This window comes from Chironomus tepperi, unplaced genomic scaffold (assembly GCF_022539635.2).
Source record: "Chironomus tepperi strain 1889 unplaced genomic scaffold, CSIRO-AGI_Ctep_v1 contig_472, whole genome shotgun sequence".
In the NCBI taxonomy this organism is placed as follows: Eukaryota; Metazoa; Arthropoda; class Insecta; order Diptera; family Chironomidae; genus Chironomus; species Chironomus tepperi.
This window is the reverse complement of record NW_027226594.1, coordinates 553,106-579,727: the sequence shown is the minus strand read 5'-3', so window position 1 is coordinate 579,727 and position 26,622 is coordinate 553,106. Positions and strand designations below refer to the sequence as shown.

The following is a 26,622-nucleotide window of genomic DNA, read 5'->3' as shown; positions in this document are numbered from 1 at the left end:
ACTTTTCACATCCAGAGCTTTTTCATCTATTTTTCTGTCGGTTTTTCACAATTTTTTTCAGTTAGTTTCCAGCGTTCGTCCATTAATGTTTGCTTAATTTTCGTGGTTCCCCCAAAGTGAAGCTGTTTTTCAGTCTTAATTTTTTCACATTGCAGAACAGCATACATACATACATATATAAAATATTTAACTGTAAAGTCAGTGAATATAATCAGAAAAAAAAGAAAAAATTTTAAAACTAAATAAAAAAAAATATTTAAAAATAATAAAAAAAATAACCGAAAAAGTGGAAGTGAAATTTAACGCTTTTTTTGAGTTTTTAGTGATTGTGAAAAATAAAGGAATAAAAAAAATATAAAAAAAGGTGCACAGAGGAAAAAAAAATTATAGATTTTTGCTGTGTGATACAGCAGGAGCTGTACAGCAGCATCAAAAGGCAAGTCAACAGCAGAAAAGTGAGAAAAAATTGTTTTTTTCTGCTGTTGGTCCACCGCACCCAGACCAGACCAAGTGGATTACAGTGAAAAAATATATATAAAAAGTTAGTAATCGGTTGTAAGGAAAAAAGGAAGCAAAAAAAAGGCACAAAGCATGTATTAAATTTTTAATCAGCTTCAATTTTTTGTATCCCAAACTATACTTGAGTCTTCAGATTGAGCTGAAAAGGAGCTTAATTTCTTTTTTTTTTGTTATCTTTAAAATAAGTGAATCTTTAATAGACTTTTTTTTGTGGTGCCGAGCGTGCATACACAGAGTTTATAGTTTTTGGTGTGCGGAAAAAAAAAGAAATTAAAGATAATAAGGTGGAAAAGAAATTTTTGTCTGGAAATGAATTTTTGGGAAGAATATAAAATTAAAATTAGTTTATGGTGAAATTTACAACGTTCGTAAAATCTTTTTTTGTGAAATTGAATTTTAGATTTTGATGAATTTAGAATTGTGAAATTTAGAGAGTTTAAATTTTAATTTTAGAATTTAATTTTTAAAATTGAATTTTAAATTTTTATAATGGAAATTTAAAATTTGAATTTAAATTTAAAATTTTAAATTTTGCATTTAAAAGAATTTAAAATTTCAAATTTAAAAATTTTTTGAATACAAAAGAATTTTAAATTTTGATTCTAAAGAAAATTTAAATTTTGAAATTGAAATCAAAATTTGAAGTTTTGATAATAAAACTTTGAATTTCGTTATTTAAAAGAATCTAAAATTTCATATTTTTTTTTTTCAAAAATCTTAAATCTCATAAACTTTGGCAACGAATTTTAAAACTTTATCATTAAAATTTAAATTAAAGATTTGATATATAAAATATAAATTAAACTTTAAACATTTAAAATTTTAAAATTTAAATTAAGTTTTACAATTAAAAAAGAATATTGGAGCAAAATTCACAGGACTCTAATTTGGAGTCACTCTCATTGTAGTTCGCATTCCCAAAGTCTTATCAATACTGAAGTTTAGGGTCATTCACTATTGCAATAATTGTGATTTTTACATTTTTTTTAAATCAAAAATCATAAAAAGCAAATTTTACGAATTTTTAATTGAAAAATTGTAAAAATCTCATTTTCTTTCAAGTTTTTAAATTTCACTCTAAAATATAAAATTTTAAATTATTTAAAATTTAATTATAAAAAGTCAATTTTTTAATCAAAATCTATCAAAATTAAATTTTCAAATATTTCATTAAATAATTTTTTCAATTTACAATGGAAAATATTTTTGTGCTCGTTTTTAATCAAATTGGAAGGAAAAATGTTAGGACATAAAAAATTCATGAAATTTATCTTTGCAACAATCTTTCAAACTTAGTAAATAAATGAAAATGTAAAAGCTTCCTGGAAATTTTGAGTTCATATTTTAATCAAAAAAGATTAATTTGAACTAAAATATTTAAATTTTAATATTTTTTAGAAAAATCATTCAATTAATTTAATGAATGGATAAGTAGTAATTTTTGGAAATTCAAAAAGTTTCAAAATTTGAAAATAAATTATTTCCAGTTGAAATTTTCATTTTAATTAAAATGAAAAAAGTCTGAAAAATAAATTTTCTAGGAAAATTTGACTCTTTTATCTCAGTCACTGTTCTAGAAATTTCGATGAATTTCTAATATTATAAAATTGGAAAATTTTCAATTATTTTCATTTAAAAATCCTAAAAAATTAGGTATATCTGAAATAAACCGAAATTAAGCAATAAAAATTAAAATGAAAAAGTTGAAAAAAAAACAAATTTTTAAAAATAAAAATTGAAAATCTCGAAAATCTCAAAAATCCCAAAACTTGAATGACACTTGACATTCCCAAAACTTGTTAAATTACGTTCTTAAATACATTAGAATTTTCGAATCCCGAGGGAATTTCCTGAGAACTTTTTCTTTCCTCTCGCATGCCACAGTCTGTAAACTTCTTTGGAAAAAAAAATCCATAATGTTATAGACTTCTAAATTAAATTCAAATTCTTATTTAGGGGTCGTTAAGAAAATTATTTTAATTTATAAGGAAGGAAATTGTGTGTTTGTTGGAATTTTGAGGCTTTTATTGTGAATATTTTGATGAAAATTTGAAATTCTGTAACTGATTCTGTTATTGAGTTAAGATAAGAGGAAGAGACGAAAGGGAGTAGGAGCGTATTCAAGGGGGAGTTTTGGGGGAATTTTAAAATTCTTCGATTTGTTAAGGTTTTCCTTTAAAAAAGACCAAAAACTCTTCCAGAATTCTGGAAATTCAAACAAAATTATTTCAAAATTGAAATAATTTGCTACGACCCTGAGGGGGAGTACCTGGGTAAGGGATGCATTTTTTGTATAGAACGCAATTGTTTGGTGGTCCCGAATAGACAAGAAGGTTGAAAATCTTCAAATTGAGAATGTTGAATTATATTTATTAACAAGCAAAGTGAGCGCTTTAAGGTACAATATTTGTGGTTCTGTACCTTATTAGCATGCTCTTTACCTACTAGGGATTGATTCAGTATTTTCATGAATACGTTCATTTAGACGAGAATGTTCATTTTCTCGAGAGAAGTTGGTTTTTCAAGAATATTGTACAAATAGTGTTTTAGGTCAAGTTCCCTCCCTTATTCTCAGATACGCACTAGGTTAGATGTTCACACTTACTCCACTAACCTACCAGATTGTTTAACATCCATGACCTAACTTTTGGCGACATTTGAAGACAATTCCATCACTTTCTATTCCTTGTCAATTACCATTACCAATTGCAATACTGTGTCGTCCTTCAACAGCTTCTTATATATGAGACTTATAGACTTAGTATCCATGTTTTATAGCCTGACTATATACATTTTATATACAAAACCTAAATTACATTGAAAAGCTTTCTCCCAAAAAAAAAAAAGTCCTGTAAAAATAATCACAAAGAGCATGTACATACATACGTATGTCCTCGTATAATGGCAATACAAGTAGGAAGGAAAGTGGAAATAATAAATTTATAATGATGATGAGAGGAAGAGAAAGCAGCAAGCAGCACAAAATAAAAATTGTGAAACTTCAAGAGATGCTTTTTAAAGTAAAAGAATCAAGTGCTGTATATATGCTGCTAAGACCATAAATGAGAAGATTCTTTTCTCTTCCTTTTTTTTCATTCATTTCACTTCAAGTCATTAAAAGACGGGAGATTCTTGTGAGAAAATTGAAAAAAATTCTGTGAAAAAAATCAATTTTTTTTTCATTAATAAAAAAGCAAGTGAGAATCTTAAGAATGAGGATATAAACTGCATGTAAAGGCACAAGCAAGACATAAAATAAATACATGAAAATGTAAGTTAATTGTAAATGCGGTAACACCTTCTTAAATGGCAGATCTATTAAATATTTATGTGGATTTTTTAAAGGAATAAACAGATTTTTTTGTTATTGTGAATTGGTCGTTAACATTTGGGAATCTCATAGTGTGACCTAAAATTTTTGATGATATAAATACGGATGTGGAAGGGTTTAATGAATGGAAAGAATTTTATTCAAGTTCAATAATTTGCGTATCAAGGGAAATAATGTTTGAATTTTTAAAAATGTGGATTTTGTTATGTACATTGTGGCTTGTGGTGTCTTTAAAGAATATAGTCTAGTATCTCGAAGCATATTAAGGCGATTCTGTCATTGTGAAAGTAAGGCCTCTGTGGCCGAGAGGCAACAAACCAAATATCTGTATCATTCTTTATGTGCTTGCGTCGGTTCGATTCCCATCAGAAGCTGATCTCATAATCATTATACAGAGTTTTGTCGACATGACAAAGATTTGAATAATATTCATGATATCACTCCGCTGAATGAAAATTAAGACTAAGATTGTCAAGCAGCTATGGAAAAGATTCATATTTTATGGATAAAGAAATGTTCATTGTAGTTGAACTATGTTTGATATAGACAATATTGCATTTGGTATTGATAATTATCAAGTTAATGCCATGTCAGAACCACTTGCTGATGTCATTTAAATAAGTGAATACCAATTAGGTCTGTATGTTCAGTGAGTTAAGTGATTGTTAGGATTACTAGAGTGGACGGAAAGGCTTCTATTTTACTCAAATCTGAAAGATCCAGAACTGTGCGTTATATGAGTCTCAAAGCTAATGACCTGTTCCATGAGTGAGGATTGGTCAAATCTGAAACCCAAACCTACAGTTTATAGTGACCGACTTCCTCTGGATTTATTATCCACGGTTGAAACAGAATGCGATTATTCGGACCTTATTTTTGAGTAACAAATTTTGTACTTTTTGGCAAATTCTACACAAAGTTCTATGTCGATCCGGATTTTGTATAGAAAATAGGGTTGGGCAAAATCGTATTCGAATATTTGTCCAACCCTAATAGAAAAGTCAACTAGAGTCAACTCAACTCCATTTCAACTTCCTGCTCTAATTCTACAATTGTCAAGTTTACAACTAAACACACGTTCGACTAATAGCAGCATATTCATCGTCATTATGTATAGTATAATATTAGGAACAATCGGAATAATTGTGCATAAATAAGTAATCAGTTGCTATATATAGTACAACTTACAATAAGCTTTAATCGATAACTAATAAAAATGGGATTTAAATGAATCCAAAATGGGGGCTGTTTAGTTAGTTTGGTGCAGTATTTCAATGCCTGAGTAATGTATATGCTCCTGAATCATGTTCAGATCTCGGACTTAAAATGAACTTCATATGGATTTAATATTACTAAATTTGCTTTCTTAGTGTCGCTGGGAATATCCTGCAGTACATGAAATAAGGCAAATATTGCAAATTTAAAACTTACTGTGCTAAAAATTTCACTTTAAATGCTCGTAATTGAAATGTTGCTGTTGCTGAATTTTCCTTACTGAATGAATTTTTTATCAAGAATTTCTCCTTCTTCTTGCTTTGCTTATGCCATAAAATACTTAGTATCAGTAGGATGACTATCTTGTGAGCGACAGAAGGACATAAATGAAGAAGGATCAGCCACGGAGCTTTTAAGGATCCTGTAGACCTCTTTTATTGACATGAAATTGAAGTCGAATTCATTTTTCAGCCATATAGACGTCAAATTGAGGCGGCTTCCGTTAAGTGTCAGTAAAAGAGGTTTTGCACAGCCTTTAAAGCTCCTTGGCAGAGCTTTCTTCATTTATGTGACTCGGGTCTGCTTCCGAATTCTCAATATCCCGAATTGGCAGAAATTGTCCAAAGATAGAGCTGTCTATTGACGTTCTTTACACGCGGCAGTGGGCTTCGTGTGCGTTCCAGCCAAGGAAGTAAGTAAGGAAGTAAAGGTCTGCTTCCTGTTTTGAAAAACAGTCCAAAATCTTCATAAAAAGAAACTTTAAAGTCAATTTTGTGTCAATTTTGAGTCAATTTTGAGTCAAAATTCCAAGTTTCTTCGATATCCTTATCAAAAAAGCAGATGGTTATCCTCTCCCCAAACATCAAGCATACAACAGCAAGCACTGATATGCAAAAGAGAATTTGCGGGGGTTAAAAATCAATTTCCTACATGAAAATCCCATTCAAAAATAAACGCGGGAGAAATTTTTTCTTTTTCTTTCAGTTCCAATCCACGACGTCATTTAAAACTGTTATTTCCTCTCTCTTTGGCTGAACAAATAAATCTTTGGATAATTTGATGAATATTTTTTGAATTCAACAGCATGCTTTTTTTTTGTGCTGTGCTATATTTATGCTGTGAACATTTTTATTTTATTGGAATCTTTTTAATAAAGTTTAAGTAATTTATGAATGCGATAAATTCAGTTTATTGTAGATATGTATGTGGTAATATATCAGCTTTATTTAAAATCTACATGGATTTTATGGTAATTTGGGATTTAATTTGACTCCAATTTTAGGATTTTGCCGGTCTGTAGTTGATTCTGATGGAACTAGAGTGGCTCCTTAGAAGCCGGAGTCAGATGTAGCAGAAAATTCAATTTGTAAACACTATAATGCACAAAATGTCGCTGTCATGTGGCTTTTAGGGCACATCTAAGTCATTTTGAGGTTTAGTCATCTACAGGGCGGCTTAGCAGTGCCATATTGACTATGTTGTGCCACTTGGGAAGGCTTTAATGAGTTGATGATAATAAAAATGATGTAAAGCTTACTTAAAGACATTTTTGTTGTTTTTTCCAAGCTTAACATGTGGCTATTTTGAGCATTATTCTTAAATTCCAGTTTAAAACCCTTAAAAGCATCTCAAGCAGTCGCTAACTCGACATACACTTGAGGGCTGATCATACAGCAGTCAAAAATCCAGAAGCAACACTAATTTCTGCTTAAAACTTTTAAAGCATCTCAAATAGACGCTAACTGGAGAGCTGTCCACACAGCAGTCAAAAAACAGAATTATTAGAATCAATATTGGCCCACTTGGCATTGCCACAAACTCGAGAGCCATTTAAAAGCTAACTCTTAGTGTACAAAAGCTAGTTCTTATCAAAATGTGAAGTCGATTAGGATTTTAAATGAAGTCGAATCGATTAGAGTCGGCTTTTCCATTCATACATAGCAATAGCTTTAAAATGATTGAAGAGTTTCTGCCTTTGATAATTTGACCAAGCTTGATTATAATAGTTTTGTTGATTTTTTTTACTGCCGTGTAGACAGCACTCAAGTGTAAGTCGATCTAGTTAGCTTCTACTCGACTAGAGTCGGCTGCTCAATTCCAGATTCGAGAAGACTTCGAGCTCTGATTCTTATCAAATTGTTCAATTAACTGCTATTACAAAATCATTAAAGTGTGTATTGATCTGGTAAGAGCAACTGAATGCTCCTTAGGGAAGTACTTACTTATCTACTTCGCTGGCAGTTCAGATCAAATGTGATCCATGTTTGTCCTTAGTTTGCGTCTTAAGCTGGCTCTATCGGTGGCAAACTCTTGCTAATTACCAATTCCAAGTGCATGTTAGAGAGTTATACCGATGAATAAACAATAGTCATATGCAGCATATATACAGTCCGGGTTGAAATAGAACATGAAAGAACTTTGCAACATTTAAGCTAATTTTATGACTTTTTTACCTTCCTTGTTTGCTAATTTAACATGAATTTACATCCATAAAATCCAACTTGTTGACTTAATCCTAATTTTCTCTCTAAAAATTAACTACAAAATGCTCTTCTAACTGCTACAAGAATTTACAAGCACAACTTCAACTCAAACATTATGAAAAAATTTTCAAAAAAAATTTACACCGTCAAAAAAAGAGAAAAAAATTCTTAAATAAATAATTTCGTCAGTCGAGCGAATCCATTTCCATTCTGAGGTATTTTTTCTCCTCTACAAGCACAACTGCAATATGTAAAAATAAACAGTGATTGATTAAATATTGGAAGTGAAAAGGCAGGCACAAAAAAAAGTGACGAAATATTTTTTGAACATGTTAATTAATTAATTCACAATAATTCGACGATGACATGCAAATAAGCAAGTTTTTAGTCTCTTTTTTGTGTAGTTGGATATACGACAAAATCATCATCAGCATCGTCATCACTATTTTCACATGTTTCTGTTCATGCAAATATTCAATCGATCTCAGATGAAAATTGAGGAAAAAAAGAAGAAAAAATTAAAAAAATTTCTTATTTTTTGTGTATTGAGCCAGTATTGAGTAGCAATTGGAAAATCTTTTTTTCACTGCTTCTGGTTTTTTCACGATCAATGTTTAATTTATAAGACTTATTTTTTCAATATTGTGCGAGGTAGTGAAGATGAGAGTAATAAGTATGAAGGAAATGTTTAGTGGAGTTTGGGCATTGGAGAGCATTTTTTTGGATTTTAAATTGAGTTTTAAGAGATGAAATTCTCTCATTTAATTGAAAGATTTTATTGCGATTTTATAAAACTTAAGTATCTAAATTGGGTTTTTCAAATTCACATTTTAAAATCTAACTGAATTTAAAATTTGAATGAATTTAAAAATTTGAATGAATTTAAAGTTTGAATAAATTTAAAAATTTAAAAAAGTTTAAAAACTCGAACGAATTCAAAAATTTGAGAGAATTTTTGAAATTTAAAATTCTAACAAAATTTTAAAATTTGATATTCTAACTGATTTTCAAGTTTTAAAATTTGAAAGGAATTTTCCAACAGTTTTCTACATCTCATAATTGTAAATAAATTTGAATAAATTTTTGAAATTCTTAAATTTAAAATTTTAAAACTAAAATCTAAAATTCAAATTAATTCCAAATATTTAAGTTAAACATTTGCTCTAAGAATATAAATTCTAAAGTAAAATTTTAACGTTTTTAAAAATTTCAAAGTTCAAAAGAATTTTTAAAATTCAATTCTCAACTTAACCATGAAATTCAAATTTTGAAATTTTAAATTCAAATTTTGACATTTAAAATTAAAATTTTGAGATTTTAAATTTTAATTTTGAAATTTTGAAATTTTGAATTTTGAAATTTTGAATTTTAAATTTTGAAATTTTAATTTTTAAAATTTTGAAAGTTTTAATTTTATAAAAATACAAATTTTTATCCCTGTTTTTATCTTATTTTCAGAATTTCTTTTAAAATTCAAATTTACTTATTTCACATTTTCAAAGCCAAACTCTAATTGAACTCAAAAATAATTAACATCGTCCAAAATGCACTCAAACTCCCCACCTAATCTTCAAAATATACTCTCAAAAAAACAATTTTCATGTTCACGTATTTGTATGAAATGTTCATCTGTAGATGAGGAATTAAAATTACAAATAAAAAAAAAGAGTTTAAATATGTGGATTTGTAACAAGTGTAGTTGTGCCTGTACACGATGCGGTTATATCTTTATGTTATTATCCACTCGCCTCACTATTCTCATTTTATATTTTATTTTATTTTAAATTATATTTCGGACCACTATGACTACATATGCCATTATCATGTTGCAATTAATTGACCGTACATATGTTCAATTATGCAGTAATGAGTCTGGTTTATTCATGAGCAAAAACTCCTTACTCTAATCATGTCAATGAGTACATTAATTATGTTCTCTACATGTGCCTTTCTATGGCCATTCATTCGTTTGACAGTTTCCACCCTACTTTTTACTTCACTTACTTCTCATTACCACCATTAAGAGCGTAAATCATTTGAAAATCAGCTGCCTAATGTTAAGGCTACACAAAAAAAATTATTTGTACTTTTTTTCTCATTCTGTGCATCAAGAAAATGAAATATCGGCATTAATCATTTGAAGGTTCCTTATGTTTTCTAAGCCTCATGTGTGCTGGTTTTGTTTGTGGTTCGGAAATTTTCCATTACAGTCTTTTACTTCTTTTTTTTTTGTTATATTACATATATTCATGACTAATTAGGAATCGATTTTCTTATTAATTAATAATAATTGTGTGTGTGTGGTTGGTTGGTATGTAGATGATAAAGGGTTCTTTAGAATAATTATTATTTTCTTGTTGATAATTTTTTTGGGGGTAAACATGAGTGGATTGTAAATTGTTTGGTATTTGACGGAGGATTTTATGGTGGAAAATTGGGGATGTGAATATTTGATGATCAATTGTTGAGGGATGATTTCTGGATTGATATTATGATTCTAAAAAAATTAACTAAACTCACCAAAAATTTCACCAAACTCACCATAAAATTCAACAAAGTCACCACAAATACACCAAACTTACCAAAAATTTGCCAAAATCACCAACAAGTCATCAAATTTAATATTAGCTCCTCTATTTTACCAAGCTCTACGAGCCGAAAGTTCACTAATCAAAAACTTTCCAAATCCATCAAAAGTTCACCAAACTCAACATAAAGTGACAAATTTCAACAATATATTTACCAAATTCACCAAAAATTCTTCAAATTCAGCATTAGTGCTCCATAGTTACTAAGCTTTTTAAAAATTGAGAAAATTTATCTGTATTTTCTAAATCACTAGAAAAATTGGTCATGAAACTCACCAAATAATTCACCAAATTCACCACAAATTCCATAAACTTACCAAAAATTCTCCAAACTCATCGAGAGCTAAGGAAGCCTATCTATCCTTTCCGCCACACTACTAAATTTCACCTCTAAGTTCATCAAATGTACTAAACTCTAAAAAAATGATTCAAAATTTAAAATTTATTCCGAATTTATTCTTCCTTGAATTCCTCAAATTTCTCAACTGTCCCAATTTTCTTCTCAAAATGACAGATTCACAAAATAAAGAAAAATTCACATCAACTTTAAGAAAGCTTATTAAACTCTATAAAACTTTCTTTTTTTAGTATCATATACCTTGATTTTTTCCAAACGACAGTCTCTAATTCCTTTTTGCTGGCAACATTTTCATTATCATTTTTGTGAATACATAAATTTATCCATTTCTGTGGCTTCATGGTTTCTTAATATCCTGAAACTTTTGTACTTTTATGAAAAATTTCTTTTTTTTTGTGTGACCTCAGAAAAGGAATAAGAAAAAGTTTTTTGTGCTGTTTTTGTGATGAAAAATTTATGATTCTGATGTTTTTTTGACAAAAATATAATATTGTGATGTGGGATTGTTTACAAGTGATGTTCTATATTTGGGAAGAAGGGTTGTTAAAAATGTAGATCCGAGCGACACAAATGAAGAAGGAATCGACCAGAGTTGCAAAACAGGCACCTATGACAGGTAAAAACCATAAAACTTCTTGATAATTTGTATGGATTTGTAATAAAAAACTATACAAATTATCAAGAATTAAAAACCAAGTACGGTTTTTGCCTATTACAGGTGCCTGTTTTGCAACTCTGGTACCGACAAGGTAGTTTTCAGGCTCCGCTAAACCTTTATTATTAATACCAAATGGAAACCGTCTTCGTTTAGTGTCCATAAAGCTGCCAAAAATTTATTGTTCTTTAAGGTTCACTCGGAAACTGGTATTTTCTGAAAGCAGTGCAATTACCCCGGAGCACCATAACTAGGAAAAAAGAAAACTTCCCCGAAAAACGTTGGTTGAAGCCAGGGAGTAACAAAAGTGGGGAAAAATAGAGCAATTTCCCCTGGGCACCACAACTTGGAAATAGTACGACTTTCTATGTAGCCGTTGGTTAAAGCAGGAATTAAGAAGTCGAGACGTTATTGGTTGAAGCATATGGTAAAAAATGTGGGGAAAAGGAGAGCAATACCCCAGGAACTACAATGAATGGATGGAGATGGCGGGTTATGATGCAAAATTGGATATAAATACTCAATCATGAATAAACCACAGGGGGTAGTTTCCAAACAGTGGGTTTAAAAGAACTGGGGTTTTTCGAACATTTACCCCGGGGCGCCAAGACGATTAGCTAGGCCATTAAGATGCTAGAGATAAGGATGGGGTAGGCGGGCCATGATGCGAAAATTGGGTAGATTCCAAATAATGGGCAGTTTTTAAAAGAGCAGAGGGTATTTTTTTTTTAAGATCTACCCCGGGGCAGCATAATGTTTCGCTTTGCTATTATTATGCAGTCTCTCCAACGAAATTCGTTTTTTTTTTGTAGCTTTTTTGGAAGTCAAAAATAAACAAAACCATGAAATTCCCTCCAAATGCAAGGCTCAATTTCGGCCTTGTATGTACGTAATTTATGGGAAATCTATATTGTTGTTCACATACATATCATCGTCATACCTCATATGAATAAATACATGAATAAATTTATCATATACCCCACCAATTCTTATTTTTATCATATTGCAAGCACACACATTGTAAATGTGATAATTTAAAACTTTTTTTTATGCCATATTTTTGTGTTCAATCCGATATTGTCTTCTAAATATTTTTCATTCATGACAGAAATATGAACTGAGTCTTATTTATGTAAACATGAGTCGATGAAATTCAATTCGTTGCCTTTAAAATTTCATTCACAATTTAAACTACAAGCTATGTGTAAAGAAGAAATAAATTAAAAAGTTATTAATCATTTTACGTCCTCCTCCTCCTTCTTATTTCCCACATTCATGTTCATATTTTATTCAGCATATTGATAGATTAATGTAATTAAGCATTACTCAATAATAATTACTATGAGAAAATTTACAGAAGTTTCGTTATGAATTTATTTCAACTCCAAGTTGGTTGTGTTTATAGATTGGAAGTTGTATGATATTTTTGTAGTTGACATGACATTAATTTGTTGGACATTTGATGACTTCCTGTGTTTTTATTGGCTAATAATAGAAATTTTTTTTAGGTCAGTACTGGTAGATTGTGGAGCTTTGGATTGAATTGATCTATAGTAAGTAAGGGTTCTTGATATCCAGACCAAGACTGGAAATCTAGGACTTTAGAAATTCCCTTACAGTCTCGGTTCCGTTGTTCATCTCAGTTCTGTTCTTCATCTCAGTTCCGCTCTTCATCTCGGTTCCGTTCTTCGTCTTGGTTCCGTTCTTCGTCTTGGTTCCGTTCTTCGTCTTGGTTCTGCTCTTCGTCTGGGTTCCGCTCTTCGTTTTGGTTCCGTTCTTCGTCTCGGTTCCGCTCTTCGTCTCAGTTATGTTCTTCATTTCGGTTCCGTTCTTCCTTTCAGTTTCGTTGTTCGTCTCGGTTCCGATCTTTGTCTCGGTTCCGATCTTACAGTCTCGGTTCCGTTGTTCATCTCAGTTCTGTTCTTCATCTCAGTTCCGCTCTTCATCTCGGTTCCGTTCTTCGTCTTGGTTCCGTTCTTTGTCTGGGTTCCGTTTTTTGTCTCGGTTCCGCTCTTCGTCTCGGTTCCGATCTTCATCTCGGTTCCGTTCTTCGTCTTTGTTCCGCATTTCGTTTTGGTTCCGATCTTCGCCTCGGTTCCGTTCTTTGTCTCGGTTCCGCTCTTCGTCTCGGTCCCGCTCTTCGTGTCAGTTCCGTTCTTCGTCTAGGTTCCGCTCATCGTCTAGGTTCCGCTCTTCGTCTCGGTTCCGCTCTTCGTCTCGGTTCCGTTCTTCGTCTCGATTCCTATCTTCGTCTCGGTTCCGTTCTTCGTCACGGTTCCGTTCTTCGTCTCGATTCCGCTCTTCGTCTCGATTCCGCTCTTCGTCCCCTTTCCGCTCTTTGCCTCGGTTCCGCTCTTTGCCTCGGTTCCGCTCTTTGTCTCGGTTCCATTCTTCGTCTCGGTTCCGCTCTTTGACTCGGTTCCGCTCTTCGTCTCGGTTCCGTTCTTCGTCTCGGTTCCGCTCTTCGATTTGGTTCCGTTCTTCGGGAATTCTTTAATAATGTGAATTGATCCATAAATTATCCCTTTTGACATAAATTCTTAAAAAACTCAAATTTTAAAACAACTTTTTCACCAAAAAATCAGCCAAAAATCCAAAATTAAGTCCACAATAAAAATCTCTATAACACTTAATCCGCACATCCGCATAGTAAAAAATTTCACTAAAAAATTGACCCAAAAAAATCCCGCAATACTTGTCCTAGTATTCACATTTTAATTCAGGTCAGTGATCAAAATCAAAGAATGTCTAGATAATAAAGCTCAATAATTTCTATAAAAGCTTATTTTTTTATTGACCAATGTAAACATGTCATCACCCTCCCGTAGCTACACAATAATACCCATAAATTATATCACATTAGATCCTGTCATATAATGAGTTAATAAATTGCAAGCGATGCAATGTAATAAAATATGGAAAAGAGTCACATTGAGGCATCAGACTGTTCTATACAATAATATTATGGCATGTGCGTATTTAAAATAGAGCAACTGCATAATGTATAGTCGGGAGAAGAATGAAAAATTTCATAAATATAGTGTACATATGTCATAATCATGATGTGAATAATTTAAAATGTTAATAATCATATGGTGGTGTTTGGGAGTGATATGCATCGAAATTTCGGATTATTGAACTTGGTCTATTACTATATATACTGGGAGGATGAATCAATTGGGATATGTGACCTCTTTTTGAGTTCTTAAGCCAACACATTAGATGATTTTGGGATGATTGTGGTGGAGGAGCACTTGGTATTGGCAATTGGCAAAGGGCATCGATAGAACCAGTTTTAGACGAAAACTGGGAGAGGCCATGGATAACAGCTGATCTGGATGGCCAGTGAATTTAGTAACTAAATGAGTGTCGGAATAAAGCTCATAGAAACCTACTGCTTAATTTTGGGTGTCTTGAGGCAGTGCTGAGGTTCATATAAGTTCATCCATCAGTGATATCCTGCATTTTTGAGCTACTGTATCAGTGGAACAACCTCTTGTGTTGGATATCGGAAGATATCGATCTTAATATACTCAATGGTTATAATTAGTAGTGATAAACTACATTTTAGAAGTTATTGAAGCTGATGGACATTTTAAGAAATTTATTAGAGCTTTTTAGGACCAGCTTACTCTCAGGGATTATGGCTGAAGTCATCGAATTTTTATGAAATCAAATAAAGTCAGGGGATTGGGGTAATTTCCTCCGAAATTGATGTAGTTCTGTCTCGAGTATTAGAGATCATTTTTCTCTGGGACTCGGATTCATACCCTTGAGAATTGTAGCACATTCTCCTCTCGCTTATTGGAGTATACTCCACAATTGGGGTTGTGGTACATTTCCCTTTGCAAACTAAAGTACATACTCCTCGCGGATTGAAGTACATTCCTTTGAGATTTGGGGTGCATTTCTTTCGGAAATTTAGGTACATTCCTCTTGGGAAGTGGGGTACATATTTTTCGTGGATTGTGGCATATTCTCCTCGCGGGTTGTGGTTCATTTCCCTCGCGGAATGAGGTATATTCCCCAATGTCAGGAGATTGAGATGAATCTCACTGAAGGATACATTGCAAGATGTACTTCCTTTGAAATTTGGGTACATTTCTCTCGGGGATTGGAGTTGATTCTCCTTGACGATTGTAGTACATTCCCCTCGCAGATTGGGACACATTACCCTTGTGGATAAGGATATATTCACCTTGCGAACTGGGGTATACTCCTATAGCGGATTGGAGTAAATTCACGATGCAGTTTAGAGTGCATTCCCCAATCTATTGGATTAGTGAACATTCTCTTCAGGTATTGGGTCATACTACCCTATCAAATTTCTTTAAAATCCCCGATCTCAAGCTACGCACCTGACAAAGAACTTAACAATTTAAATTTTCTACTAAACCTCATGACTATACATGACCCCCTTTTTAAATAATTGAATAAATTTTTAGTGCATTTTTCCGAATGATGAAAATGATGAAATCATCGCCCGACTAAATTGGTCGGTCTGTTTATCTTCACTAAGGTCCCGAAATAAAAAAAATGAAGCTAAGAAAATTATTTGAAGTTGGCCTTGAGCTTCTTTCTTCTGTATTTATACCTGTACAAAAAAAAATATCAATCTATACAAATTCAATCTAAATTTGTAAGTGTGGACGGAGTTGATGTGTATATTTTGAACTGTTTTGACCTTATTTACCTCTACTTTTCAACTTGCACACACGCTCGATGTGTTGATGAAAAAAATAACTTTTAATGGATACATAAAATATTAATATTTAGAGTTGAATTAGTCGATATTTTTTTTGCTTCATGATTAAGGGCTCATATCTTGCATTTATATAGCGCCATCAGCTAAACAGTAATCGATTATTTTAAAATTCAAATTTTTTTCGAAATAAGTAAGGAAGTTGGATGAGTTATTGGAACTGATGGAATAAGGCGCAGTTTTCTAGAAGGATAGAGCCGACTCTCCGTTAGACGCTCTATTCGCGCGTATAATGGGCACCCGTGTGCCTCAGTTGGAAGGAAAGGAAGTCCTGTTTTTTGGGGGAATATTAGCAAAAAATAATGTTGATAATATTGACAAAAAATGTGGCAAAAAAGTCGTTCCTACATATGCCATTGGTAAAATTAGGATTCTATTTTGGGATATGAACCCACGTCTCTTAGTTTTTTTTGGAAAGATATATTATTCTTGATAAATTTGGATGATGCTTTACTGAAAGATTCGTGATATCATGTCTGATGCTTTCAAGTAAGTGATCGATTGCCTTTAGTTCAAGTGTATTGTAAGGAAGTAAGGACTCCTTATGTCTGGACTTTGACGGATAAAATTGTAATCGATCTCTGCCAATTAGTTAGTTTAAACTTTACTGACCACTCCTTGGTTGCAAATTGCTTTGTTTGTATACGTTGATTTCGAAAATGGTCGGACGTAAGTGTTATCATCCCTAGTCTGATAGTGTCTGACTACCATCCTTCAGATACGGTGCTTTGGATAGGCTCTTACTCTATCTTTTAATGCATTTATCCCGGCATATAGCTCAGTCGCCATCGGTGTATTTATCAATATCAGGGAATACACAACTTACCTTGTTTCAAAATCACGGCTGAAAGAGCTTACGGCATGTGGTTCATGACATTTCCAAGACACTAGTGAGTTGCGACACACAGTTTGAACAACACTTACTTACTTACTGTAACCATGTTCATGAGTGGAGCTTAGGCTACAACAAAAGGCTTTTTGTGTGACTCTGTTTTTAGCTCTGTAACTTAGATTGTACAAATTCTCTGTCCGAATGTTGAGTTGACATTGTTTCAGCACAGTTCTTCGGGAAGTAGCTTTTGGAGCTCCTGGTCGTCGTTTTATTTGCGGATTCCAATTAAAAGTGGTGAAACGACACCAAGCGATACAAATTCGGTGTAAAAAGGTTTACTTGGGACTGCTCGGGGGTGTGCAGCTCGAGGTAGCAAACTTGCTACTCTGTCTCAGCAACGACATTTGCTCCAGCATTTTGCACAACACAGCAATAAGTAAACGATAAAACAGGACAAACCAGACATATTCCCATTAGATTCTCTTGAATGCCTCAATAAGTTAAGCAAGAATTGAAAGATTTTTTGTGAATATCAAAATATTCCATAAATATGATATAGATACACATGGTGAACATGGTTTTGGGAAATAAAAACTAATCGATAGTCATAAAAAATCATGAATTTATGGAAAAGTCTGGCACACAAATATGATTTTTTTTATTCAGTTCTTTTATATTTCGTTATCTTCTCGATTCTGTACTTTAACTACGGTGTGTAAATGCGCGTCAGTGAAATTTAATAGAAAAAAAAAATCCTATCGCATGCTAAAAATATTTGTGTTCAAGTGGCACGAAACAATTCCTCCATCCCTCGATATATACAATAAATTCCTTTGCAATTTCTCATTTTCCCCAGAACGCCACCTTATAAGCACATACCAAAGTCTTTTGTGTCGCACGACATCGACGATCGAGAATAAGAAGACTTGGAAATTTTAGTAGCTTCAAGTACGCCAGTGAAAGTGATTTCCAGAAAAATATTCGCTGATAATTTTCACAAATTTTCCCTTCACTTATAAATAGCTCAACTTACTTTACTTTAATACTTGCATGAGACTGTCGAATATGAAAATGAGAATGTAAAATATGTGGAAAGATATTTAATACAGTGGGATTTTTTTTTATTTTTTTGTAGTAAAGCTAGTTGAGTAAAAATGACGAAAGCGTAGTTTTGTGTTGAGTCATTTGAGTAGGGTAAATATTTATTTGTGATTCTTAACGGCTTTCTGGTATTTGAAATGATTCATAATGTGAAAAATTGTGATTCAGAGGTTTTGCATCTTTTTTTAAGGATGCGGAGATTTTTGAAATTTATTTAGATGCAAAGTATATGGATTTAAATTTATTTTTTAAAGATGCAAAGCTTTTAGATTCAAAAGTTATAGGATGTAAAACTGTTCACGTCGAATATTTGAGATTCAAAATAGCATGTGTCAATTTTTTTTAGATGCAAAACTCGTTGAGTCTGAATTTTGAGAAGCAAAACCTTTTGCATCTTTTACAATCTTTTTGCGTCAAAATTTTAAGATGCGAAACTAATTGCATCAGATTTAAGATACAAAATTGTTTAGTTATGAATTTTGAGATGGAAAACTGCTTGCATTAATTTTTGGGAGGCAATTCTTTTGCAATTAAGAAGCAATTTTAAGAAGCAAAAATTTTTGCATCAAATTTTCCAAGATGCAAAACTATTTGTTACAAAATTTTAAGATGCAAAACTGCTTAAGTCAGAATTTTAAGAAAAAAAAAATCTTTTGGAACAAAATTTTTAAGATGCAAAACTATTCACGTCAAATTTCTAAGATGCAAAACTGCTCGAGTCAGTATTTTGAGATGCAAAACCATTTAGATCAAAATTTTGAAAATGCAAAGCTGTTTGCGTCGTAATTTTAAGAAGTAAAACGTATTGCATCAAAATTTTCTATTTATTTAAATATATTTTATATTTTGCTTCAAAATTTCCATAAATTTAATATTTTTTTGCATCTATAAATTTTCCTTAATTTCCCCAATCAGCATCCAAAAAAACACAGCAAAAATGATCACAAAACATCAGACATTTTCCCGTGAAAAATAAGTTAAAAGAAAATCTCTCATGTGGATGTTAATCATGCGATATTTTTTTTCATTATTATTTTCACGTTTTCTTCTTTCTGACGAAAAACAATTCCCTTCACAGTGAATGATCTGAATTCTTATTTGATGAGTATTTCATCTTTATTGTTTTTTACGCTTAATTCCGCTCATTCCTCGCAATATGAATCAATTTTTATGTATTCACGCTGATTGTCATGCCATTTCGATGCCAAATGTAATGAATTTTTAAAATTCCACTCAAATTATTCAATGAAAATTTCGGGAAAATTCGAGTTCATTTTCAATGATTAACTTCACATTGATTGTGAGTCATAAAAACTATTTCGTGCAGTCAGTTAATCACCTTAATGTAAACAGCCATTTTCATAAGCTCACTCAATTTTCAATTTCGATGTATATGAAATAATATTTTGAAGTAAAAGATTCGCTGTTTTGCGCATTTTCCTATCAGGATAAGGTACTGCTATCAGTCTGTCCGTCAGTCTGTCCGACTCAGTCTATCCGACTCAGTCTGTCCGACTCAGTCTGTCCGACTCAGTCTGTCCGACTCAGTCTGTCCGACTCAGTCTGTCCGACTCAGTCTGTCCGACTCAGTCTGTCCGACTCAGTCTGTCCGACTCAGTCTGTCCGACTCAGTCTGTCCGACTCAGTCTGTCCGACTCAGTCTGTCCGACTCAGTCTGTCCGACTCAGTCTGTCCGACTCAGTCTGTCCGACTCAGTCTGTCCGACTCAGTCTGTCCGACTCAGTCTGTCCGACTCAGTCTGTCCGACTCAGTCTGTCCGACTCAGTCTGTCCGACTCAGTCTGTCCGACTCAGTCTGTCCGACTCAGTCTGTCCGACTCAGTCTGTCCGACTCAGTCTGTCCGACTCAGTCTGTCCGACTCAGTCTGTCCGTCAGTCTGTCCGTCAGTCTGTCAAAATGCGCTTCTGTCAGTCACGTGTGGCCACGTCTATACTAATTTCACTCTCTTAACAAACGTTCGCACCCACGGCTGCTGGAAAATGTCAAAATAACTTCTCTCTTTTGTTAATCAAGAACTCACCCAAAATTGATGCTTATTGTTAGCTAGTTAAAAGTTGTTTGTGTGAAATAATTTTTTTTTTCAAATTCTCTTCTGTATACACAAGAGAGTCGAGGATAGAGAAATTTCAAAATATTTCCACACATACGATTTGTATCGCTTGTGGTTCTTATTGCGTGCTTGATAAAACCGCAATTCTGCTCAATCAATCTCTTTTAATTAGACTTTAACTGATCGATAAATTTAATTTGACGTTGAAGAATTTTAAGCTGATGAGAGAAATTTTGCGGAAGGATGAAGAGAAAGCTGATATTGAGGGAGGATGTGCCAATGATATCTTGATTTATTTTTTGTGATCTTTTTAACTGACTAAACAGACTTAAAATTCTATTTTTTATCTGGTAAAATTGCATCGGTTTGAAGTTTTCGCTTCAAAATGTTACTGAACGCACTTTGGATGCGAAAATTTTCAGCATCAATATTCACTGAATGCACTTTTGATGCGAAATTTGCTGCCTCAAAATGTTACTGAACGCGCTTTGGATGCGAAATTTTTTGCCTCAAAATGTTACTGAATGCACTTTGGATGCAAAATTATTTGCTTCAATATTCACTGAACGCGCTTTGGATGCGAAATTTTTTGCCTCAAAATGTTACTGAATGCACTTTGGATGCAAAATTGTCTGCTTCAATATTCACTAAACGCACTTCTGATGCGAAATTTGCTGCCTCAAAATGTTACTGAATGCACTTTTGATGCGAAAATTTCTGCCTCAAAATGTTACTGAACGCACTTCGGATTAAAAAGTGTTCAGTCTCAAATTCCCATATTTTACATTAATCAGTCCCATCGGCACACACACTGTATCCAAACATTGTCATTACAGATTATTGTATCAAAATATTTTCCAGACTCGATCGGAAAGGTTTAATTTTTTAAAAACAAATTGAAAAGGGTTTCCCATAAATAAATTAGAGTTCCGTTTCTCGCGTTTCAAGAGGAAGATAAATTCCTGTAAATAAATTATTGTAATGATTTTTTTTTGGAGGGATGCCATCGAATACAATTTTTTTAAATACAGATGTAATTACTTTAGCAACTCAAAAATAAGTAAATTTACCTTCCACTTCTCATGTATCAAATTTGTGGAAATTTAAAATTGGATCTGAAGCTTTTTTTTTTGCGGGGTTGAAGCATATCGAAAAGTTGAAAATGATGTCTCGAATATTCAGAGTATCACATTAATAATAATGAGTTTATTTTCGTATTTTTACACTTTTGACACATTGAGGTGAAGAAGTTGAATTTACTTTATCATTTTTTACGCGCTTTTTGTCAAAAAAAAAAGGTTGTTGTGAGTTAAGCCTTGACTTTTTGAGAATTTTTTGATCGATTGGATGTTTTGGAAGGTGAAATAATGGAGGATTTACATTGTTTTGCACTTTTGAATATGTAAATTATTGATTTAAATTCAAAGATTGCTTGATTTTGAAATTAAAAGCTAAACACGTGTTTTTTGTTTTGATTTTCCACTTGGAAAGTTTGTTGGTTAATATTTCAGTCAGTTTTGAGTTAAATGTGATGAATTTTAGCTAGAATTGATGAAAATTTGTGAGCAAAGAAGATTTTATTAAATATTTTGTATAATATCATCTCAAAACATGAAAAATTAGCAAAAATCATTTTGGCGGGAAAAAAAACAAATTTAAAAAAATCAAAGAATAAAAGTTTCTAGATCAAATTTGAAGTTAAAATAGCAATTCATAATAAATTAAGCTTAACATTCCATAAAATCCTCAATTCAGCTCATTAATTCTCCAACAATCGAAAGAACTAAATTAAGAATTCAAAGAATTCAAGCACATAAAATAAAACTTTTAATTCAATTTCACACCATTTCAAGGAGAAAGCTTAAATGATTGCTTAACTTTGAATCACCTGTAACGTTCTTAAAGCACATCACATCGAACGTAATTCCACTCATTAAGTACAAAAAATTCTTTTATTGCACTAAAGAAGGTGGGGCCATAAACAGAACAAGTAATCTTGATGACTTCAAATGATTTTCTCATTTTAAACAACTTTTTTTTATCCTATTTACTTTTATAATATTTTCATTCCTCTTTAATACTCCCCATTATACACATTTTTATGTTGAGGAAATGAAAGCATTAAAGAAAATTGCAAGATTATTTCAATTGAGATATACTTTTTTTTGATTCAATTTCCCCACACTTTACTATTTTGCTGTCTATATATCTGTATATAAAAATAGAATTTATAGTTTGGGGATGGGGGAATGTCCATGTGTCGAACAGACATAAATAACATCAAAGTGAAAGTTTTGTAATTAAAGTCCATTAAAGCAATCGTGCTAAACTTTTTTATAATTATATAGTTAGTCAATGCATGTTATACTTAGATACATGACAACAAACATAAATTCATTCACATGTGTTGCTCACAAGTTTTGTACAGTTTTATATATCTTTTTAGTTTGATTTAAAGGTTTGTGGTGTCGTTTTGGGTATTTTGAGATGCAGTTCGAATTGGATGTAGTGGGATGTTGATGGGATTCTTATTGAAATTCACATTATTTAGCTCGAAATCACTTCATATTGGTGTTTTAACGTGGATAAATGAGTCTGCATAGGTAATATCCATTTAACGTCCATATGACTAGTAAAAGAGGTGTGACGGAGGATTAAAAGATCCATGGCGTTGTTTTCCTTATTTGTGTCGCTCTGGGTAATAATCTTGGTATTATGTAATTGAAGAAGCCAATGTTTGACTTCGACAATGACCAAAAGTCAAGTATACATCTTCTCCTAAGATCCCTTGATACTGTTAAAAACACTCGTGATCGAACCATGTATCTAGTTTCATACGTTAAAGAATAGATTGAATTCCTATCCAGACAATCTCTTCTGAAGTATGATATCCTCTCAATCAGGCTAGGTATGGTAAGGCTCATAAATGTCCCCGATGTCGAGACCGAGACCAAGACTTCCTGGGTAGTCGCAAATTTGTCGAGATTAAGACTTCGGGAAACCTTAACAACATACAGACAATCATTTCCAAAATCACATTGTACAAAGAAAGCAGTAGAACTAAATTCAGAACCAGACACAGTGCCAGATGGAAAGCCTTCTGTTGGAATCTAAGCTTTACATGAGTTCATGGCTACAGTAAGAAAATAGGATGACTGTCGGTAAAAGAGACAAAGCCAGGAAGAGGAAGTTGATGAAAACTCTCCTAAAAAGATGAAAACTTGATGAGAACTCCTTACTTCCTGACTACGTCTTGAAATCAGACACTAAATTCCACTCAAAAAACTCAATTCAAATTGAAACAAGCATCAAATTCCTCAAAGTTTGCCACTAAATCCTCTTTCTTACACCTCAGATGCCAACAAACTTCACAACACCATTTTCCCTATCTTCCTCCTTCCAACCTCAAGCAGCTTTCAAAGCCAAAATTGTTTGTCAGAATAACAGATCCAATTTTGAAGCTTTTCACTCATTTTTCACATTCCTTTGAAAAAATTTTTCTTGATTTAACAAGATTTCAAAAACCTCAAAATTCTTCCTTTATATACTCAATGTCACAGTCAATTAGCATCCAATCAGACTTATAAGACATGACACTCAAGAAGTAAAATCCAATATTTTACAACCTTAATCCATTCACACCTACACGAGATGGAAATTTGATATGACCCGTTTACATATTCATTCCTAACTAGTTTGCTACTTCAAGTTGTTAGTTTTATTTATTTAAGGGCAGTGGTGGGCAAACTGTGTGACATGGCACAACTTGGTGGTGAGGTAGGACCAAAACCGCACCCGGCATGCAGTTAATGGCATTTTCTAAACTATCGTCGACATTTTAATGGACCGCGTCACACAGTTTGACCAACACTGACTCAAAACAACGTTAATCAGTCATAGGAACGAGAATCTCACTGTATATTTATTTTTAAAATAAGTTTATATAGAAATGTGCATAAATTTTCCTTCATACAATGCATTTTTCCCGATGATGAAAAATAAATAAATAAATAAAATCGATTGCAAAAGTCAGCAACATGTAGAAAATGGGAAAGAGGAACTTATCTTGCACATTCTTTCAAATTCACTTATACTTTTGAGCTCTGACGAGGCAAAAACAACATTCCACTCAATTTGAGAAGTATTATGGAAGGGATTTTAAAATTTATTATGGAGGGATTGGTAAAGCATTAATCACATTGTAAGCCCGGCTTTCTCTCATTTCAATATGCTTCTTTTTAACTTCTTGTTTGACTTCTTTTTTTGGGGAATTTTTTAGTCTATGGGGTTGGATCAGTTGTTAGGTTGGCTTTATGAGGAAGTAGAGTAGTGCAGAACTGAGTTCAGTAGGATTCTAACTAAGGAAGTAGGCCAATCTAAGGAAGTAGGGGGGTGCCGGATTCTATCTAGAAGCCCTGTAGCCCTGTATAGCACAAATGGATTAATTGATCAAAAATCCAGACCCAGACCGGCGTTATTGTGACTTAGAGCCGGACTCGGTTTAAGTTAAGCATCATTCCAGAGTCACACCAACTAGTTCCTGAATTTTGGATCGGTTAATCACAACTTGTGCTATTCATGGAAATTCAGAAGTGTTTTACGAGCCAGAATTCGAAACTAACTCGATTTTCATAAGGAATCGAGTCGACTCTTTCATTTACAATCATAATCGACTTTGAATTCTGGGATACAAGGTAATGAATTTAGAGATCGTATTTTGATAGGAATTGAACTCACTACCTCAAGATGGAAACGGTTATATGTTTTGCCTAATTATTAGGTCTATTGCCTAATTATTAGGTCATCGTATTTCATTGTTGAAATGGCCAAGAAGTCTTCATATGATTCTATATCTCAGATCAGGTTCTATTCCTCAGATCTATATTGGTACTCTCAAATGCCGGGTTCATAAACTAGTGCAACAAACTTGGGAATGTAATTTGTATAGAAATTTTTCAATAAAAAACGTAAAAAAAGGCTAAAAATCTTGATCTAGACTGACTTGACCCTGTTTTGAGGACGGATTTCATCGAATCTGGTCTGGAGCAGGATTCATGTTGGCCAGGGGTCAGATTGTCATCCGTTTCAACGTCCTGTGTCTTCCGAGAAAAAAGACGAGTTAATGAATTAATTTTCCATGCTACAAAACTACTTAACATCCCCAATTCTCAAATATATTAAGTGTAAGACAGATCAAGCTTAAATTTTCGTTGAACACGAGTATTAAGTAATCAATGTCATCAATGTCAATTCAGGTTTGCCTCTTTTGTTCTCTTTCTCATTCAATTTTCCTCTTCATATTTCTTCTTTTAAATTCCTTGCCTTGTCTTTTATTCTCACTGGCTCTTTTGTGATGTATTTTTTTCATACCATAATGCACATTTTTCTTTAAGAGTCGAAAGGAATTGAGTATTTTTTTTGTGCTGTTGTGAAGTAGAGCTCCTTCAGGGAATAAAGTTTTTGATAAATTTGAGATGAAAATTGAGGAAATCCATTTTCGTTAATTTTGTTGAGTCTGGTGTGGCTGTGGAGAGTTAGTTGATTGATATTTGTGTCTAATTTTTACTTTTTTCAACAAGATTAAAATTGAATTTGTGAAAAGTTTGTTTAAAAATGTTAAAAAATTTAAGTTTTTTTTTTAAATTTGAAAATTGAAATTTTTTAAAATTTAAATTGAAATTTTTTAAAATTTAAAATTGAAATTTTTTAAAATTAAAATTAAAATTTTTTAAATTTGAAAGTTGAATTAAAACAATTGTAAAATTAAAAAAGTTTAAAAAAAAACAAAATTTATAAAAAACTTCAAATTTAAAATTTCAAAAATTTTTACAATTTTAATTTTAGTTTTAAAGAAATTCAAAAATTCAAAAAATCAAAAAATTTCAAATTTTAAAATTGATCATAAAATGCTTTAATTTTGAAAATTATCAAAAATGACCATAATTTGAAATTCATCAAAAAAGCTCAAAATTGGATTTTTTTTTAAAAAAAATTTCAAAATTTGAATTCTTCAAAAAAGTTCAAAAATAAAAAATTCTTCACAAATCAACATAAATTCCCACAAAGTTCCCACCCACTGAATCACTTCTCATCCACTGCGAATAAAGATTTGCTGATGGATGTCAATCCATCCATCATGAAAGGCAGCATACGCCTGTTATTAAACGAGAGAAATGTCTACATTGAGATTTCAATTGAATTTAATGAAAATACGAAATGTACTTAACAAAAATATTGAAATTGAAAACACATTTTCATTCTCATGCACAACGTGTGACTTGTTCAATAAGTTTCATTTAACTTTTTTTTGAATAACGATTGTATTTTTTTGCTATAAAATATAAAACTCATAATTCACTTTTATTAGTCACATGGTAGTTAAAAATCGATTAATTTTCTTTTGTGTACTAGTTTTGATGCAGTAGATCGATAAATATTTAATTTGAATGATTTTTTAGAGGCTATAGTGAGAACTATTAGGCTAATTTAGTCTTTTAAATATTTATAGACAAAATTGTAAGCTTTTGAGAAGCAAAATAAAACGTAAAAATAGTTTTATGTTGAAAAAAGATGCGGAATAAGATGCAAACGAGTTTTATTCTCTGAAATGATGCAAAAATTGAAGAAAATTTATTAAAAAGATGCAAAAATATTGTTAGGAAGCAATAAAAGAAGCGAAAAAATTTGAAAAGATGCGAAAAATGATG

The 26,622-nt window shown here is 32.1% G+C and overlaps 2 protein-coding genes across 9 annotated transcripts in view; one reads left to right on the top strand and one right to left on the bottom strand.

Moving 5' to 3' along the window:
- Nucleotides 1-524: 524 nt before the first annotated feature.
- Nucleotides 525-26,622, top strand: part of Ca-alpha1T (Ca[2+]-channel protein alpha[[1]] subunit T) — a 179,530-nt gene continuing 153,432 nt past the window's right edge. For all 8 annotated transcript variants that reach the window (XM_070651939.1, XM_070651937.1, XM_070651935.1 and 5 more), the window contains exon 1: nucleotides 525-541. The gene's annotated coding sequence lies outside the window, so the exon portion shown is untranslated. The remainder of the gene's footprint in view (nucleotides 542-26,622) is intronic.
- On the bottom strand, nucleotides 12,807-20,999 carry LOC139099500 (octapeptide-repeat protein T2-like). Its single transcript, XM_070651972.1, has 3 exons — nucleotides 20,986-20,999; nucleotides 13,423-13,640; nucleotides 12,807-12,949 (listed from the first exon to the last, which is right to left on the bottom strand). The coding sequence occupies exons 1-3, from the start codon at nucleotides 20,997-20,999 to the stop codon at nucleotides 12,807-12,809; spliced, it is 375 nt and encodes a 124-aa protein (XP_070508073.1).